Source organism: Panthera uncia (genome assembly GCF_023721935.1).
Source record: "Panthera uncia isolate 11264 chromosome A1 unlocalized genomic scaffold, Puncia_PCG_1.0 HiC_scaffold_16, whole genome shotgun sequence".
Classification (NCBI taxonomy): Eukaryota; Metazoa; Chordata; class Mammalia; order Carnivora; family Felidae; genus Panthera; species Panthera uncia.
Window position 1 is genome coordinate 34,953,694 of NW_026057576.1, and position 20,760 is coordinate 34,974,453.

The 20,760-nt window shown below is 40.6% G+C and overlaps 1 protein-coding gene across 5 annotated transcripts in view; it reads left to right on the top strand.

Moving 5' to 3' along the window:
- Nucleotides 1–12,248: 12,248 nt before the first annotated feature.
- Nucleotides 12,249–20,760, top strand: part of TDRD3 (tudor domain containing 3) — a 160,721-nt gene continuing 152,209 nt past the window's right edge. For 4 of the 5 annotated variants that reach the window (XM_049647039.1, XM_049647038.1, XM_049647040.1 and 1 more), the window contains exon 1: nt 12,546–12,619. In XM_049647039.1, coding sequence (XP_049502996.1) covers nt 12,579–12,619 — 41 coding nt within the window. In that variant the 5' untranslated portion in view covers nt 12,546–12,578. Of the gene's footprint in view, nt 12,271–12,545; nt 12,620–20,760 lie in introns of those variants that run through there. The other variant, XM_049647042.1, reaches the window with a different exon arrangement.

Here is a 20,760-nt window from a genome sequence, read left to right on the forward strand (position 1 = left end):
GCTTAACAGATTGAGCTACCTAGGTGCTCCTAAATGGAGCCACTTTTTAAAATCTTATGTGTATTTAGACAAGAAACTTTATTCACTACTGTAAATGGAAAATCAGAGTAAGTTTCCATGAATAGAAAATAATTATAAAAAATAATTACAATGAAAACTAAGTAACATTGTTAAATTATGGTTAGAAATTGTTGTCTACAGAAGATTTTGACCTTCAGGCCTGCTATCTTTTTTTGTTAAAAATGGAGGTTGGCAAATGCTAGAGGGATGTTAGAAATACTTGCTCCAAACAGACACCACTTTTTTGAGGTCATTAGGCAAACTGAAAGAGAATTGGAAAGGAGAGCAACTTTCTCACCATGTTTTTGATTCAATATTTATTGAGTCGATGTTATTTAAATCATGTCCACGAGGGCACCTGGGTGGCTCAGTTGGTTAAGCCTCTGACTTGATTCCCGCTCAGGTCATGATCTCATGGTCATGAGATCAAGCCCTGCATTGGGCTCTACACTGACAACACAGAGCTTGCTTGGGACTCTCTCTCTCTCTCTCTCTCTCTCTCTCTCTCTGTCCCTCCCCTGCTCACTCTCTCTTTCTCAAATAAATAAACATTAAAAAAATAATAAAATACAATAAATCATGCCCACAAACGGTATGGTAATGCTTATCCTAAAAATCATAGACATCTCATGACAGAAATCTAGAAATGATCTCTATGTCTACTTGTCTCATATTTGGGAAATGGTGTATTGGGTAAGAAGGTGGTGTGAGTGTTGGATAGACAGATTTAAATCTCAGATTTGTCATTCAATGGCACAGCTATCTTGGAAGGGTTATTTTACAACCATAGTCCTGTTTCCTCATTTGCATTTAAGGAAATACCTTTCACATTCAACAAATTTTGTTGTGATGATAATAAAAATGAAGATATGTGAATATCAATGTACAGGATGAGCTGAGGAAGGGGGCTGTATATAGTCGTTTTATTAAGGTGTTGGCTTACGGCTTGTCAAGCAAATATATTTTAACTTAATTCAGTGTATTTGGTTTAATAATCCATCCACATTATCTGTCCTTGAGCCATAGCAGTTCTTCCAGCAACCTGAGTACAGCTTCTGTACTTCTTTGCTCCTTCTTCCTTCTCCCTACTGTTTACTGTGGTTGTGCCTTAGGCTTGAGAATTGAGCCTCTCCTCAGCATTTACGTTACTCCTCACAACCTGTTTGTAAGGCTTCAACAAGTTCTTTAAGAAGATGACTCTACAAATCAGCACCTCCAAATCTGCCCTTCATCTGTTTATAGCCCACATTTCGACTCGATACTTGGCATAGTTTGTCACTTCTGCTTCAACACACCCCAAATCGGCACATTCATTTCATCCTCTTCTCCTCATCAAGGACCCCACTATTTTCCGGTTACTCACGAGTGTCGGAGCTAAGTGTGTGTGTGTTGTGGAGTCAAAACACTCGGGGATCTTAGCTCTTCCGTTTATAAATCTGACTGAAAATTACTTGTCAGGATGAACTCACTAAATAAATACATACATATATTTGGATACATATTTTTTTCTTTTGATAATACATATGTGGATATATTTTGGTCAAAACTTCCCAGTAATGCAAGAGATATGGATAGTGGAAGAAATACCCATAAAGAAATATAGCCAGCATCCATTTTACACTGAATTTTCTTACCTAACTGACCACTCTAAAGCGAGGAGTTAACATTAGTTGGAAACAAGGTGAGGAATAAAGCATATTCATGTGTTCTTTCATTTGCCTTCTTGTGAAATGTTAGTTCTAAAATTAATTCCAATTAGTTTCGATAAGTCTTATCAGTGTGCTGAAAAGTGGCATGAGTACCAGAGAGCAGGGACAAATGACAATGATTGAACTCTGGAGAGACTATGAAGACAGAGCTGCATGTTAGGTCGGGTATTAGCGGCGAGCTTCGAAGAGGATAAATGATTTGTAAAATATTTATATGGTAATTTTGTGAACGGTGAGAAAGTATGGGAAAGAATCTTAGCAAATTTCATTAAGTATGAATATTACAACAAAAGTCTACAAAGATCTTTGCGGGTAATTTCCACATCTCTTTAAAAACAGATCATTCTTGGGGTGTCTGGACACCTCAGTCGGGTAAGTGACCTACTCTTGATTTTGGCTCAGGTCATGATGTCATGGTTCCTGGCATTGAGCCCTGAGTTGGGCTCTGTGCTGACAGCGTGGAGCCTGCTTGGGATCCTCTCTCTCTGTCTGTCTCTCTCCAGCTCACATGTACATGCTCTATTTCTCTTTCTCTGAAAAAAAAAAAAAACAAAAACAAGCAAACAAAAAACAAAAAACAACTTTAAAAACAGACCATCCTGCGCACTGTTTTAGATCATGTGTGGACACCAAATACATATGGTGTTTGCCCAAAACAGCATAAAAGGCAAGTTTAATGGCTTTAAGGAATATGACAGAATGTAGTACTTGAAGTATATTGAATGAAATAACGAAAAGATATGCAGCCTAATTTTGTACCATGAAGAAAACAAAAGGGGCCAATTCCTCTTGTACATACTTATGAAGTGGCCTATGTTGTAAAGTTGTTGGAAAGTGACTGTCCATGATTTTTATTTGAATTCAAATGATTATGGTAAAATTGGAATATATACAGAAGATACATTAACTTGTGATGATTGATTTTATAAGTGGGTGCAACTAGCATTCTTTTAAATCATATGTTCTTAAAATTTTACTTTACAAGCATTTAGTAGGAATACAACTATGGTAGATAGCTTTTGGGGTGTCTGCTCAATTGCCAGCTTTTTCTCATGTGGCAGCCTCTGTGTCAAACGTGATCCCATCCTCTGACCATACTGATTGAACCCCATGCTGAGCTCTTTACCCATGCCATGCCAGATGCCTTCTCTGAAATTTCTGTTTGGGATCAAGAATGTGAGATGGTCTCTCTGGGGGATGGGACCAAGATACATAAACTCAGGACCTAAACACACACACTGTCATACAAATTAGAAAGTAAAGAGAAAGAAGAAAGCAAAGGAGAGTAGGGAACAAAAGAGAGTAGAGATGGAATCTTGCCTGGGAGTCTGGTGGCTTTCAGCTATTACTTCCTATTCTTCCTAAGGTTCACCACTTTTGTGCTCCTGGGTTCTATAGGACCCCCTGTATCTTTATTCATTCTATTTGAAAAACATTGCTCACTTAAGTCAGCTGTTGCTGAGATTGAAGAGGCCTGAAACAACATCTCCTATATCTACCATACTTTCAGTGGGAATATCAAAACTACTTCATGTAGATTTGGAAATGTTTAGTTGAAATCTCAAAGACATTTGAAGTACTCAGTTACTTATAAAAAATGATTAATTGAAAAGGGTATGTAGGATACTTAGGTCAGGTAAAGCAAGATATAAGAAATGATATTTCGAATATATGAATGTAATTCAAACAACAAAGAGAAATAATATAAACAGAATCCTGAAGTACATATCATGAGAAGTGTTGCAGTATATTAGATGATAAAATCAACAAGGGCAGAAGACTCTTCAAGTTGTTACAACTACCAACCATACTGCACATAGATGTGAAACACTAAGATTTCAGAGAATAAAAGATGCCACAATAATTCACTCTGCCATATTCTCATCAGACCTGTATATGTTTTTGTAAAAATAGTACCTGCTAGTTTTGGAAAATACACATACATTTAAGGGCATAAAATCATGCTTCTTCTATGACCACCCAGATATCTATATTAGTAACATTTATGTGTATGTCCTCTCAATCTTTTTCTTCACTTATAACTCATCTTCCTGTATTTATGTTCAGTTATGCTCATATTTTGTTGTATTTTGTAGTAACTGACAAAACCTACAGTGATAATTTCTGAAATTTAATGCATTAAATAAAATTCATGGTTTCTTCCCTAAACAGCTAGAATGGAATCTCTATGAGGACAAGGACTCCATTGGTCTTACTCACAGCTGCCTACCCATGCCTAGCCCCTAAGTAAATACATTTTGTTAAAATAATATTTGAATAAATAGTCTAATGCAAGCACACACATATACATAGCACAAAATCAAGTTTAGTTTATAATTAGTCATTTTAATAATAAAAATACGAATTCTAATATTATACGTAAGTTTGCAGCTTTGATTGCACCTTCATGGCACTCACAATTGGAACTAATTAACTGTGTATACATAACTTAATGTTTTTATCCTCAGACTATAAACTTCAAAGGCCGGGATCATGACTGCAGATATTACCTGCAGTGCCTCGCACAATGATTGGCTCCTAGTGTGGGTTTAATACATCCCTGTTGAATCAATAACTGGTTTATTCATGTAGCCTCATGGTTCTCAAAACTTCTTTTTATTTGCTGACTGCTTCATTCAAATTAAATCTGTCATCAAAATGCAGTGTGTAAAGCAAGTTAAAATAGTGCTGTTCAGCTTTGAGTGGGCTTGGAGGCCTTGACTCCAGCTTCCTGACCCTTCTCCTTGTCCCCTACTGTGGTTCTTGAGGCACCATGGAGAGCCACTAGGGTTCCTTAGAAAATCCTTTGATAAGCCACTGAACCCATCTAACCACTTGGATTCCTTTTTGTAACATTCATCTAATGGAGACTTAGCACCTCCATCACCGGGGAACTCCCACTGTTCTGAGGTTGCCTGTTTTCCTTGTTGGACTGCCTCTAGGTTAAGATTTTTTTATTATATTAAGATGAAGTCTTCTCTATAGTCCTTAGAACTACCCTCTGAGACTGACAACAAGTCTAAATGTTCTTGTACATGTGTCTTTCAAATTTCTGAGGGTCACTATTACAGTCTGGTGGGGTTTTTTTGTTTGTTTTTTTGCCCTCCTCTCCTTTTTTTTTCTTCCTTATTTTTTCTCATACTACTTATATTTTGATTATGTTGATGATATAACAGAACAGTATACTAAAATAAAAGTATATTAATGTTATTGTTATAAAGTATCATGTAATAAAGGTGTTGCAACTTGCCTTTTTGAGGTATTTAAAATGTAGCAATAAGTGGGGCGCCTGGGTGGCGCAGTCGGTTAAGCGTCCGACTTCAGCCAGGTCACGATCTCACGGTCCGTGAGTTCGAGCCCCGCGTCGGGCTCTGGGCTGATGGCTCGGAGCCTGGAGCCTGTTTCCGATTCTGTGTCTCCCTCTCTCTCTGTCCCTCCCCCGTTCATGCTCTGTCTCTCTCTGTCCCAAAAATAAAATAAACGTTGAAAAAAAAAAATAAAGAAAAAAATAAAATGTAGCAATAAGTATAAGTAATAATATAAAACCATCCATATTCTTACTACTCAAGGAACAGTAACTAATAGATTGTCATAATTGCTCCTATTCTTTTTTTAAAGAAATAAACTTAACCAATGAAGAAAAAAATCCTCTTTGGCAACTACCCTTATACCCCACCAGTATTCTGAGTTTGTCGTATGTCCTCAAATCAGTTTTCATTCTTCTACATACATGTGTATGCATCTACACATCCAGACATAAATAAATCTGTGCTGTCCAGTATGTAGCCACTGATTTAAATTTATTAAAATAAAGTGTAAAAAATCAGTTTCACCATTGGCACTAGCCATATTCTTTTTTTTAATAAATAGTTCACCAAATGAACAAAAAGACTTTATTTTTTAAAAAGCAGATTAACACCAAAGTACTATGTAGTATCCATATCCATTGCAAAGATAATTACTGGAACTTTCAAAACATCATGAATAAGCCGAATCAATGGTTACAACTATAATTGTCAGCCAATATACCAATTTTTGTTCAAGGTCTAGTTTGATTCTACATAATGTTATTCACGTGCATTCCCTGTGCCTATTTAGTATCAAAATGGGGACTTTTGAAAGTCAAGCCCAGCTTATCTTGATTTTGAAGATGAAATACAAGCTAATCGAGAACTCTGGATTGCTGATTGAGTCATAGAAATCATGTCTTCTGATGTTCTGCAACAAACTGTATTTCTGAAAAATAAAATCAGAAATGAGATTCCTTTGAAACAGTCAGGTCTCCAAGCTTTCCAGCACCATGGACCAGGATGTGCTCAAACTGTGCTTTCCTTTGTCTTTCTAAACTCACCACTGGGAACCCAAAAGGGAGTCTCACTTTAACAGTTCCATTATAGAGATTTAAAAAATAATTTTTTTAAAAAATGCTTGTTTATTTCTGAGAGAGAGAGAGAGAGACAGAGAGACAGAGACAGAGTGTGAGCAGGGGAGGGGCAGAGAGAGAGAGGGAGACACAGAATCAGAAGCAGGCTCCGGGCTCTGAACTGTCAGCACGGAGCCAGCCGTGGGGCTTGAACCCACGAACTGTGAGATCATGACTTGAGCCAAAGTAGGACCCTTAACCGACTGAGCCACTCAGGCACCCCTCATTATAGGGACTTTTAAGAACCACACAGAACCCACACAGAGGCAGTGGATAAGATTATCCATTACTTTTTCTGTTAAGAACAACAACAAAAAGAGAGCGCACTGGCAAATGGGAAAATGATAGCAGTCATATGGTCAAGAAAAATGGTTCTATAAATGTCTCCTTTCAAAATTATGTTCGAAGGTGTTTAAGACCAAAAGGGGGTTATAAAATGGTTAATTCAAACAATTCCTCTATAAGAAAAAGGCTCTTCATGTAAAGTGGCTGAGGATCTGGTAAAAAGAGCTGAGGGAAGGCAGATCCATGACAAGATCCAGCCCTACACTTGTATCCAGCATGCATTTATGACCTCATGCGTGTGTGTCTTGTGGGTGTGGATAGCTCCTCCTTGTACTTAAAAAGGAATGAAGAAATTAAAGTGAATTTGTGTGCTAATGAAAGCACACAGTTACAGACTCTGAGAGCCAGGCCCTTAGTTTATAAGGCAAGATTTCTATCATCAGAAGTGGGAACAGATGAACATGATGGCAGGCACTAAAAGCTGGGCCTGCTGTATTCGGGCCAGAACAGTCTCAAAATTAAGGCAAACTGTGGCCTCTCAGCTTGAGACGGCCCCCAGAAAGGCCCACGGAGGCAAGAAAAGAAGCCGGCCAATGGCAAATTACCAGAAGATATTCAGACGGGGCAATGGTCACAGTTAGATGGGGTGACTTGGGGTCACGGTAGGTGGGAAACCCTTGAACCAACACTAGAGGTGACTGTCTTTGCATGTCCTGTGCACGACTCCAAGCAGCAATCTCTGGGCTTTTGGAGGTGTGTTACTTTTGCGATATTTTTGCCCCAAAAGAAGTCATGAAGGTGAAGCCCTTAGAGCGATGAGGCCCCCAAGATGAAACCCCCATCCCTGGGGCTGGACTGGGTAAGAGTTGGAGAGCACTTCCTGCAGCACGTGGCTCCCTTCAGGTCTGGCAGCCTGCTATGTAAATGCTTTTAGTAGGTGCCTAGAAGAGCTTTGCAGTTGGGACAGTCGTGGTCCACAAGTGCATCCAGACAAAAAGGGATGAAGCAGCAAGCAGCCAGCTATGCACCCCAGCAGGCACAGGCTCCCCAAAACAGCCGGGTGAGGGCGCCGGCTGATAGGACAGCTGAGTCTTAATCATCTTGTTGCAGGAAGGACAACACATCTGGACTGGACGGTTGAAAAAGGAGTCCGGCTACTGCACTTAGTCTGCACAGCAGTTGCACTGGGGACAGGCAGTGTGGCTGGGTGTAGTAGCAGGAGAATTTATGCCCTTCCCATCCGGGCTCTTCACCAGCCCCATGGTCGGCCCTGGCAGCGGGGCAGGAGGCACGGGGAAGTAACTGTTGCCGGCTGGCCCCGAGAAAGACCCGGAGGGCTGCCTGGTAAGATTCTGGAACAGTCATTTTACTGCCACTGGCGCTGCCTGTCCTCACTAGCCTTATTCCAAGTGCACATGTAGCCACATGTGGCGAATGGCTCCTATTCCCATATTGGACGGTGGAGACATAGAGTATTTCCATCATTGTGGAGACCTCTGTTGGTATATATATTTTAGTATGTGCTTTTAAAATTTCACATAATGTAATACTGTTTATGTTTATAAAGCTGCTAAACTGCTTTGTTTTGTTTTTTAACCTGGTTTTATGTCGTTGAGATCTACCCAAATTTACATAGAGGTCTAGGGTATTCCTTTAAACTGGCATAGAGCATTTTATTTTATGAGCATACCACCTTTTTTTTTTTAACCCATTTATCCTCAACTGAACATTGGCGTTGTTTTCATTCTTCTATTTGAAAGCAATGTGTCAGCGAATATCTTTCTCTGGAATAAGTATGTAAAAGTGAAAATGTGCAACCATAAGGTATGCACATTTTTCAGTTTTGTTAGATATTGCCAAATCACTCTCCAAAGTGGTTGTATCAACTTTACTCTTATGAGGAGTGTATTAGGAATCATTTCCCTGTATCGTTGTCAACATTTGATATTCTTTACTAGTTTTGTTACTGGGTCAGATGAAAAGTGGAATTTTATTGATAGCCCATTGCTTTAATCACTATGTTGCACACCTGAAACCAATATTGTGGTTATTGATATGGTTAAACTTTTCACATATTTATTGATTACTTAGATTTTATTTTTGCATATTGCCTATTCATACACTTTGCACAGTTTTCTAATGGGATTTTTACCTGTTTCTTTTTATTGTTATTTTTTTAAATCTTTTTTAAACCTTTTTCTTAATGACTTGCAGTACTTATATTCTTACTCTACATACATATCTGACTAATATATCTTAGTACATAGTGATCTACTTCATTTTTTGGTAAAGTCTACATGGTCCCTATTATAACTTATTTAAATATTCCCTCATTGTTGGACATTTTAGTTACCTTCAGGGTTTTGTTATTACAAATAATACTGGTACCTTATTGGCTCCCATAAGCATTAATCGTGCTCATTGAATATTTATGGTTCTCTACCTTCTGGCACCTGGTGATTGACTTTCTGTGTTGTCGTATGTCCAGTCCTGGCAGGGCATTAATTTCCAGTGTGAGGTTCTCCAGAGTCTTTTTTACCCTCTACTGCTTTGACCAGCAATGTTACTGGTTAATGCTCTGTCAAGATTCTGGAGTGAGGGGGCACCTGGTTGACTCAGCCGGTTGAGGTACTGACTTCGGCTCAAGTCATGATCTCATGGTTCTGTGGGTTTGAGCTCCGCACCGGGCTCTCTGCTGTCAGGGTGGAGCCTGCTTCAGATCTTCTTCCCCCCTTCTTCCTACATCTCCCTCAGTCACGCTGTATCTCTCAAAATGAAACGTTTTTTTAAAAAAGGAGTGTGGATGACCATGATGATCAGAGGCCTTCCTCCCCACCCTCCAAACACCCACTTTGGACAGAAATTTTTTTTCTTGTCTTTCTTTATAAAAATAAACACTTTGAATTAAAAGCCACTAACATTCTGTGGTTGTCTGTTGTCATGGCATGACCCCATTTGTCCTGATGGCCACACCCTATTGCTTGTATTTACTAGTTAAGAAACTTTAAAACAAATGGGGTTCATCTGCATGGTTTAGAATCACAGAATTCTAGAAGTTAATTTCTAGAGGTCAACTATTTTACTCTTCCTCTTAAAAATTCATCTCCTAAATCATATCTCCTAGAATAATGCCTAATGGGGTAACAGCAAATTCCCTTTTCTTTAGTTTGTGGAATCCCAGTCCTTTTGTTTGTCTATTCATCAGTTCATGGACATTTTGGATTGTTTCCAAACATCATTGGCTATAATGAATGATGCTAATATGAACATCAAGTACAAGTTTTTGTGTGGACATTAGTTTTTATTTCTCTTGGATATATATATACCTAGGAGTAGAAATGCAGACTCATATGGAAACTCTATGTTTAACTTTTTAAAAAACTGACAGTTTCCAAAATAGTTGCACAATTTCACATTCCTACCAACCATGTATGAAGATTCCAATCTCTTCACATCCTCATCAACACTTGTTATCATCCATATTTTCAAGTATAGCCATCCTAGTGGGTGTGAAGCATCTCAATTGTACTTTTTTCCCCTTAAAGTTTATTTATTTTTGAGAGAGAGAGAGAGAGAGAGAGCAGAGGAGGGGCAGAGAGAGAGGGAGAGAGACAATCCCAAGCAGGCTCTGTGATGTCAGCACAGAGCCCTACTAGGGGCTTGAACTCACGAGCAGTGAGATCATGACCCTTGCTGAAATCAAGAGTGGGATGTTTAACCAACTGAGCCACCCAGGTACCCCCTTTTCAAAAAAAAAAAATGTCTATTTATTTATTTAGAGAGATAAAGAGTGAGAGAGAGCACAGGGGAGGAGCAGAGAGGGGAGAGGGGGAATCCCAAGCAGGCTCCCCACTGTCAGTGCAGAGCCTGTTATACGGGGTTTAAACTTCATGAACCGTGAGATCATGACCAGAGCCAAAATCAAGAGTTGGACACTTAATCGACTGAGCCACCCAGATACCCCCAGGATGATGTTTTTAAAGAAAAGTGGAATCCTCCCCCCCCAATCATTATAGACTTTTGCTGTAATATTCATATGAAACCGAGCCAGGCAGTTGCTGTTTGTTATTTTTAGTGCCACTCTAAAAGCATGCATTTTACTTATTTTTTTAATTCAATAAATTATTGTCATTGGTTTTGATGCTAATATTGTCCCCAATTTTTCTAGTGGTTATCCTCAACTCATTCTTTAAAATATGTCTTAAAGTAAGGGAATACAGTGTTTCGTGGAGCATATTATTACAGTTATTGTAAGTGCTTTGCAATGGTAAATTCACTGTACCATGAAAACAAATGTATAAAGGACTCACAGTTAAGAAGTGAGTAATTCTGATACTAGGACAGCATATCATTTTCATAGTTAACAAGTTAAACTAATTGCAAAATGTAAATAATCGGTAAGAGTGGATTCTGTTTAACAACCAATAAAAAATATTAGCAATTTGAGCCATCTATTTACCTTCAGAATGGTAAATCTTTTCCTGACTCCTGTATATGATGACTGGTGCCAATAAACTGAAATATACTTGTAGCCAAGTGTATGGCCTAAACACCGTATGCTACTGTAAATTGCAGAGAATAGGATGAAATTATTTCTGATTCTAAATACTTGGAAATATGTTTCATTAAAAATAGTTTCTAAGCAATGTGCTTGAAAACACATTTCGATAGCATTAGAGTTAAGAAAGGCATCGAGATTTTAAAACTATGAGTTGGGAAGCCCAGAGTATGTATCCCAATTAGAAGGAGAAAAATTTGTATTGAGTTTTAGCTCCGCCCACAGCAATTATTTCCTTCCTTCTGTAACTGTCAATTTCCTCCCCAGTCCCAGGAGCTTCTCTGACCAGTTCCGCAGTCTGTCTTTGTGATGATGGTTTCAAATGAGGCAGCCGCGATGATACGGCTTAAGTTCTCGGTTTCTCCCCGAGACTTGACAGTTGGGGCTGGAACCACACAGAAGCGTCTTTATCTCGAGTACTCACTGAGGTGGAAAACCAGAGAGGGCGGAGCAAACTTTTAGGGAGCGTCTCCCCTGCCCGCGGCCTCTTCCACCTGCTTTTCCCCGATTGGCTGTCGTAAGTCTCAGCCGTCCAATCGCGCTGGCGCGCCCAGCGCGCCGTTCCGCCACGCCGCCGCGCATGCTTACTCGGGGACCCGCCCCTGTGCTTCATCGCTCCTGAAAGCCGGAGAAGGACACCAGCGAAGCTGTGGGAGCCGGGCCTGGCTGTCTTCGTGCTAACGTCACAGGGCTGCGCTGGGACTTTGGACGGGTCCAGTGGCAGAGCGACAGAGAAAACAAACACACAACTGCCCGATTTACTCATGTCCCTTAAGTGGAGGTTTTCCTGGGTTGACCGATTTTATTGTGGTACAATCTCTACAAACTGATTTGCCTGTGGGGACTCGAAAAAATGCGACTTCATTCTTTGCGTCGGGGCAGATGGAAAAGCGGGGTGAATGGACCGAGTACTTAAAAAAAAAAAGGAAACTTTTCTCTTGTGCAGGGTGACTGGGGTTACCATTCCTTTGAGTTTTACTACCGCGAAACTAAACACTTCCTCGCAACCGACCCATCCCTCAACCCTAGCATATCCTGGTTTCTGTGAAATGACCGCCTGTAGGCGCTAGAAATGCGGACGTTACTTTCTGCTCTAGAAAAAACGTCCCCATTAGTTTCCAAGGTGTACAACTCAGAAAAGTGACCCAAAACAAAAAATGATCAGCTTTCGGTGGAGAGGCAAAGTCTCGTGGTCCTTCTTCACAAATTGGCCAGCGAACTCCAGGCCCCAGACGGTCCGTAGCGGGGGGTGGCGGGGCGGGGGCGGGGGGAACAAGGCCTCCGGCGGGCTGCAACTACCAAGCTCCACGCCAGGCCTGCCCCTGCGGCCGCTCGGAAAACGCGGCGAGTGGAACCCGCACGCGGAAGCGCCGGCCGCACTGAGCATGCCCAGTTGCAGAGCCGACCAGAGGAGTTTTTTTTTTTTCTTTTCTTTTCTTTCGTTTTTTTTTTTTTTTTTTTTTTTTTTTTGGTCTCAAGTGGGGGGCCCCCCCCCCCCCCCACCCCCAGCCCCCCACCCCCACCCCCGACCTAAGCAGCTACCATGTCTGAGGTCCCCGGCGCGGCGTTGTCCCAGGCGGGTTGGTAAGTGGCAAGTCCCGCCGGCCGCCCGGCCGCGGGCGCGGGCCGGGGCCCCGAGGAGGGTTGGGGTTGGGGGCGGTGGGTACGTGTCGGGGTAGGCGGAGGCCGCCGCCTGCCCCCGGCCTCTCTCCGGCCCTCCGGGCCGGCTCCGCCCCCGGCGCCACGCGGAGCCGAGCGAGTCCCCCAGCTCCCCTCGGGGCGGCGGCGGCGGCGGCGCGGCCTGGGCCCCGGGCGGCGGGCCGGGGAGAGGCCGGGGGGCCGCTGGCAGAGCAGGCAGGGCGGCTGGCGGCCCAGGCCCGAGCGGATCCGCCCGATAGGACCTGCCGCGCCGTGCGCGCCGCTCCGGGCGGTGTTGCTGCGGCGGGACGAGGGGAGGCGAGGGCTGGAGAACCGTGTGCGGCGGAGAGGGGCGAGCGCGGCCGGAGCCCGCGGGCTTTGAGGGTCGACCCAAGCAAAGCCTGGGCTGCCTGGGCCGCCGCTTCTTTTCCGTAATTTCGGAGTAGTGTACGGACCGGTGTGAAGCTGCCCTCCGTGGCACACTCACAACTTCTGAAGCTAGGAATGACCTCATTGTCAACTCGTGTGGGTGCTCCGTAGAACTTTTCTTGAAGCGATGGCAGTGTTCTGATTTTTAAACACGTTTCACGTCAAGATTTTAACATCTGAGAGCAAGAAAAAATTATGCGAAATTAAGCCGTTTCTGAAACTGAGGTCATTGCAGTTGTTAACATTGTTTAATTTAGTAACGCTTTTCCAGGCCTTCATAGGCACAGAGAGGAGGGGTAGGAAGGATGAAAAAGATTTGCCCCTGCTCTCTGGCAGTTCACTATCTTAGGGAAAAGAGCAGAGAGGGAGGCATTCAAAGAACGAACACAAAAACGGAGACAGTGGCAAACTGTACAGAGGGGCAGGCAAATGTGCTATGGAATTGGAGGGGAAGGAGAGCTTACTTCCTAGAGAAGTGGGTTTTGAAAGACGGCGAGGAAAGGGCTTTCTAGGCAGAGCCACTGGAGACGCAACACAGAAGTAGGGAAGCGCTTATTGGTTTGCAGAACTGACACTAGATCCTTGTGGTTCGTGGAAGTAGGAGGGTGTGCAGTGAGGCTTAAGACCCGAAAGGCTGGGCCAGATTTAACACCTGTATTTTGAAGAGAGGGGGCTCCTGGCTGTTCAAGTTAGAAGACTAGCACAGAACTGTTTAAAAGTAACTTTGCGTATCTAGAAAGTGGTGGAGCTGAAAGGTGAGCACAGGGGGTCCTTCCCACTGTTATGCCTTGTTCCTATAGTTTTTCCGTGAACACCATTAGCATAACAGACTGTGGAGTTAAAAGCTAACCTTACCCAGTTTTACTTTTGTTCTGGAATTTCTACCTTCAGTTTCTTTACCTCAAAGGACGTATTGAAGATTCTTGGGTCACTCTTCGTTTTATTATTATTATTATTATTGTTATTATTATTAAAGTTTCTTTATTCAGAGAGAGAGCAAGCACGTAAGCACGGGAGGGGCAGAGAGAGAGAATCCCAAGCAGGCTCCAAGCTGTCCGCACAGGGCTGAATTTAGGGCCCAATCTCAGGAATCATGAGCTGAGGTGAAGTTGGATGCTTAATTGCCAGAGCCACTGAGGCGCCTCCTTGGATCACTCTTCTATTTCAGTTTTTTCCCATGCTTCGTTAGATTGAGCCTTAGTTCTTCAACCTAGTGATACAACTTCAGGTAGAAACTTGGTCTTTTACTTCTTTCCAACATGACCCCACCTCCTTTAGAAAGGCTAGTCTCATATTTTGGTTCCAAACACATACTAAATTGTTCTTTTTTGGTTTTGGACCCTAAACTCCTTAAGGGTGGGGAACTATAACTGATTTTTCTGTGTATTTTGGTGCCAGGGAGCCACTACAGTGTAGGTTTTCAGTAAAGTCTCATACAATTGACCTTGGGATGCCCCTGCCAATTAGAATTCAGACCCTGCCAGTCAGACTGCTAGCAGGGGTTTCCACCCAATCTTAGAGTGCCTCCCTTTGTTATAAAGCTAAAGGAATGTTATATTGTAACATTTGTTACTTTATATCACAAATTATCTGTTTAACATGTTTCTTTTTCCACCAGATTTCTGTTGCTTTTGTAAGGCAGGGACTAATGAAGGCAATAGTAAGCCATGGGTCTAATAAGGCTGTTTTTCTAGGAATTTTGGAGTTACATGTAATTCCTAATGGGTCTTGAATGGGTTAGATTTGTGCCAAACAAAAGGATCTCCTAGGCGTTCAGGTGGCCTGTATAGATCTTACATTTAAGTACAGACTTACTGTGTTAAAATACAGAATTTCAAATGTTTAGGCAGAGAAGAGTACTAGAAGGAGAATTGATGACCAAAGAGTACCTCTGACCAGTTCATTCCAGTTCTGATATTCTCAGTTTCCTCTAACTCTTGAGATTCTCTGTTATTGTCACTGACAAAACCATTTTTCTTAGTACTTAATCTATTCACTTAATGACTTGTAGGACTTAAAAAGAAATAGATGCTAACCTAAACTATTAAATCCTTTCTATTATCTTCACCTAAAACAATAGGTTAGGGTAATATCTTATGCCAAAAAAGCTTAGGTTTCTAATCTATTATTCCAGTTTGTTATTTTCTGAGTATTTTTCCCCCCTCCTAAGTCCTTAATCTTCATTAGAACCCCCACAAAATCAATATTTTAAAATATAACTCCAACAGTAGCCACCCTGGCAGACTTTACAATAATTTTTTTCTTTAGTGATGAGTAGCATACAAAACATCAGGTTTTGCTGATTTGAACTTTAAAACTTTCAGGGACTTACACAGTATGGTGATTATGTTTAAATAATGCACTAAATAGTACATTGATCTTTTGTGGTACTTAGTTATGTGTGGAATAGACTTCAGTATGAGAGGAGATTTTACTTAATTTGTCTAGATAACAGATTTACTTAATACCTTTTTGGTTTTTCTCCTTGGAGAATCCCTTAAGGGGGATTTGTATATTTCTACTAACCATTTGAATCTTTAAAATTTTTATAGAAATGTGAATCTTTTGAAATTTTTATTTATTTTAAAGTTTATTTATTTTGAGAGAGCGAGCGGGCGTGGGAGAGAGTATCCCAAGTAGGCTCCACAGTGTCAGGAAGGAGCCCATTTTGGGGCTCCAACTCAGGAACCCAGGAGATCATGACCTGAACTGAAATCAAGAGTCAGATGCCCTACTGACTTTCAAAAGGTGCCCCAACCTTTTGAAACTTTAAAAAAATAGAAACATGTTAGAACACAATTAGTTGTGATTGTGTTTTTGAAAAGGTGGAGCGCCTGGGTAGCTCAGTCAGTTAAGCGTTTGACTTTGGCTTCAGGTCATGATCTCATGGCCCCTGGGTTTGTGCTGACAGCTCAGAGCCTGGGGCCTGCTTCTGATTTTTGTGTCTCCCTCTCTCTCTGCCCCTCCCCTGCTTGTGCTGTCTCTATCTCTGTCTGTGTCTCTCTCAAAAATAAATAAACATTTAAAAAAATGAACGAAAAAAAAAAAGAAAAAGTATTTTCCATAGAATTAGTGATGGTATAGCTTAATGTCTTCAGGTGCGGATGAAGAAACTGAAGCACCATGGGAATCAAAAGTTCCTCAGTTACAAGTAGCAGAACCAAGAATAGAGCCCAAACGGGCAGAATAAAGATTCAAAACTCCTTTCCATCAAGCCATGGTGACCACTTCTAATTTAAATTGTTGATTAAAAAAAAATGATACATTTTAAAATAGAAAATTGGATTTAAGCATTTTGTAGTGTGTAAATTTACTTTTTTCTTTGGGAAAGATAAAGTGCTTATGCTGAGGAATGGTGATTTTGGAAACAAAGAAACCTTTATCTTGCGGTGGCTCACCTAAGGGCTGATTAGGGTTATCTGAAAATCTGGTTAATTGTGTATTTTTCTAAGTCTGAGAATAAGGTCTGAAAAAGTAAGACACCATATTGTATGTCTTTGCCTTACTCGGCAGTTTGGAGTTGAAGACACCATAAGGTAGCATTAGAAATAGTGTGTTTCCATTTGTATTATGAACATAATTTCTGAGAAACTCCAGGTTTCTAACATAACAACGCTTAACCAGGTTGTGCTCTGGGATTTTTGTTTTTGTGTTTTGGTGAGGAGGGCAGGGTTAGAGGGAAAATAGAAGGATGAACACAAAGGTCTTCTTACCTTGTTCGCCTTGAATTTCACCTTCCCTTTTGGATTCTCTCTCTTTGATGACTGGTGCTACGACCACACTGACCATCCTCTGGCCCAAGTGTATACTCCTCTCCCTTTCTTTCACCTTGAGACACCTAAGAAAGATGATAGCTTGTAACAGTCTTTATCAAAATTTAGTGCTGAAGAAGAACAACTTTGATATATATTTAGATGGATATAGTCCATCTACAAGTTCTGTCCATTTATTATTTAGGAAGCACAGTGGCAGTATGGGTACAAAGTGAATGCTGTCTTGTCTTGAAGGGGGCCTGCCCTATTCCACATGTTGCCTTGAGAATGATATTTCAAAGTGGTACTTCAGGACATTTTGCTGGAATTTGTAATTCCTGACTTTTAACCTGGCCACAGAGGGAGAGCTGCTTTTCCCATTCCATCACGTGGAAGCTTCCTTCCAAATACATTAATGGTCATGACCAAGAAAGTCAGATTCCTGTCCTGTAGTCCACCCTGCACCTGTCTTGTATGGTTTCTGTTTTCTGAGAGACACAACACTTCCTCAGGAGACTGCTGGTCATTGATCCCAGTCTTTAAGTGAAAAGCAACCTGGGGCACCAGGTTCTGCAGTCGGTTCAGCGTCCTACTTCCGCTCGGGTCATGATCTCGTGGCTTGTGGGTCTGAGCCCCATGTCAGGCTCTGCGCTGACAGCTCGAAGCCCGGAGCCTGCCTCAGATTCTGTGTCTCCCTCTCTCTGCCCCTCCCCCGCTCACATCTGTCTCTCTCTCTCTCTCTCAAAAATAAACATAAAAAAATGAAAGAAAAAAAAAAGAAAAGCAACCTTTGCAGTACCATCAATATAACTATACCTTTATGTACTACACTGTTGGTAATAGACAATAAGAGTTTATACAAAGAGTATGTGAAATTTTGCTCCCTTATATTCCAACATAATTCTTAGGCATAAGTACATTTGTAAAGGATATTAGTAGTTCTTTATAAGGTTGTACATTAAGTGCAGGATATTTTATTATCTAAAATTATAATATATTCTATCATTACCACTTTGATATAAACATACTCTTGGTATACTCTTGGAAAGGATAAGAACCATGAACACACTTTTTAGCTGAAACAATAATAGATCATGTTCAAGAACATTAGAAGAAACCAGTTGATTTATATTTTGGTTTCAGGGGACTTATCAGAGACCTCCTATTTTGAAACATTTCCCATTTCTTTAATGAGCATTTGTAACTATCTCTTTGGTTTACCTTGTTTGTGAAATTATAGTTCAACAGTAATAAGCCTTGTTGACCTTCTGTCTCAAAATATGTTACACACTGCCTGGCAGCTTCTGATACTATAAAGTGCTAAAAAAAAATGACTGGATATTCTGTGAAACTGTGCAAGTTTTCAGGTTTCAAGGTGCTGTTTGCAGTGATTTTTTTTTTTTTTTTTTTTTTTTTTTTGGTGAATAACCTATAAATCTAGTTTCAACTGCCTGTAGACTTGACTGCCTCAAGCATAAAGGGGGTATAAAAAGAAACTTGCTACCTCAGCAAGTTGAAAATAATTTTCTCCTCTCACACAGCAGCATTTGCTAAATCAAGTAAAAATTACATAGTAACATTTCAAGAACCATAAAAATATAACTATATCAACTTTTTTGGTTTATGTTTTCTCCTTTTGACAAAAGAAGAATATTGGCATTTTGACTTACCATGTTGCAGTTAAGTCCCAACTATTTAGAAACTGTGATTTTTTGTAAGATGTAGGCTCTGGAAGTAGCTGAAGAAGACTTTGCCTCCAGATGATCTTTAGAAGAAGTAGACTGCACTCCCAACAATGCAAAAATTTTTGTGTAAAAATTGAGAAACATTTTTATGAGGTCATAGAATGAAAACAAAGAAAAGCAGAGAAGAGGGGGCAAGAAATATGTGGTGATAACATAAAATGTTAACAAGGGTGTCAAATCAAGGATACTGAGAGCAGAGAGGAAGCACACTGGTGATATAGAGAAGGAGGAAAGAACCACATCATGCTCCAGGACTGGACAGAGCCTGCCTGTACCTTATTACTATAACCCCTATAGGTTTCACACCCTGACTTGATAGGTGTAAGTCTGTGTGCATGCATGAGCAGTTTTTATACTTATTACAGTTTCACAGCCTTTAAAGTGGAGACAGATAGCTACCCTCATCTTAGGATGGTGCTGCTGAAGATATGGTATCTTTACAACAATAAGTAAGCCTCTGCAATAATGCAAAGAAATATGTAACCCCATATAGTAATGTGTGTACTGAAATACACATAGTAAATGTTTATGCATCTTGTACACAAGGCACTGTTTGTTTTGGTGATGATATACTAGTTGGTCAGAATTTAAACATGTCATATACTGGTATTTTGCTTGAGAAGTCTGGGAAGCTTTCCAGAACTAGTGCTGTATAAGCAGGGCATGTTATATATGCCATCTCACATGGTGTCTAGTCTTTGTCTAGGGAAAAAACAAGGCAGATTCACTAACACATTCATTCAACAAATAATTATTAAACATCTTGCTGTGGCAGACTCTTTAGTTCAATCAGATGTAGTCTTAAGGGGAGAAAGCCATTAATTACATATTCAAACATTGCATCTGTAAAGTACACAGAAACGAAAAGGAACATGGTTCTAGATGAGCTTATAGAAGGGAAATTTGGTGTCTTTGTGGTGGTCAGAGAATGCTTCCCTGAGATCTGGAGGATGAGTGGGAATTAAATAGACTAAGTAAGGGTAAAGCAGCATATGCAGAGTTTATAGGGCAGTAAGGAACATGGTGAGTACAAAGGTCTGAAGGACCAGGATGAGTGGAGGGCAAGACAGAGGTGGTATAGTGAGGCGGAACTGGGAGACACTTAGGGTCTGGGTCATGTAGCTCAGGCCTTGCTTTCATTCTGGAGGCAGTAGAAATCAGTTGGAAAGTTTTATCAGGGGTTGGGACGGTTGAAGTAGGGATGACATCATAGTTAGATGTTGAGAAATGCTTGCATTGAAGAAAATGGCTCGGAGCTTGGCTTGAGTAGAGTGGTAGAATGGTGATGATTGCGATGGAGAACAGAGATTGATTTGATTGGTATTTGAGAGGTAAAATGGACAGAACTTTTAGATGGACTATATCCATCTAAATATACGCATCTATATATGGGAAAGAGAGAGAAGGAGGTGTCAAGGGGTTGATTTCTGGGTTTCTGGCTTGTATACCTAAACTGATTACAGTATGGCTAGATAGGGAGTCTTAGAAAAGGAGTACATTTTTGAGGGGTGGATCATGAATTGAAGTTGGACATTATTTGAGTACGAGGTGCCTTTGAGTCATCTAAAGTAAGATGTCAGTTAGATATTAGGAAATACTAATCTTGCACTAGGAAGAAGACTGGATTAGAGATATAAATATGGAGTCATTTGGGTATAGCTGATGACTGAAGTAGTGCATGGATGAGATCATCTAAGGCTGCACTGTCCAGTATGGTAGACATTAGCCACATGTGGTTACTGAATACTTGAAATATGTCTAACCCAAATTTGCATGTGATGTAAATGTAAAATACACACCAGGTTTGGAAGACTTAGTACCAAAAAAGGATATAAATATCTCTCATTCATTTTCATATTGTTTGCATATTGAAATAATGCCATCACTATATTGTGTTAAAATATGTTATTAAATTAATTGCACATGTTTCTCTTTACTTTTTAAAATGTGATTACCAGAAAATTTAAAATTACGTATGTGGCTTGCATTACATTTCTATTAGCACCTATCAGTGATCTAAAAATCAAACTTTAAATAAGAAGAGGCTAGGTGCAAGCACTGAGGAATTTCAGCATCTAAAATTTTTTTAATGTATTTTTTATTTTTTTACATGCATTTATTTTTGAGAGACAGAGCATGAGCAGGGGAGGGGCAGAGAGAG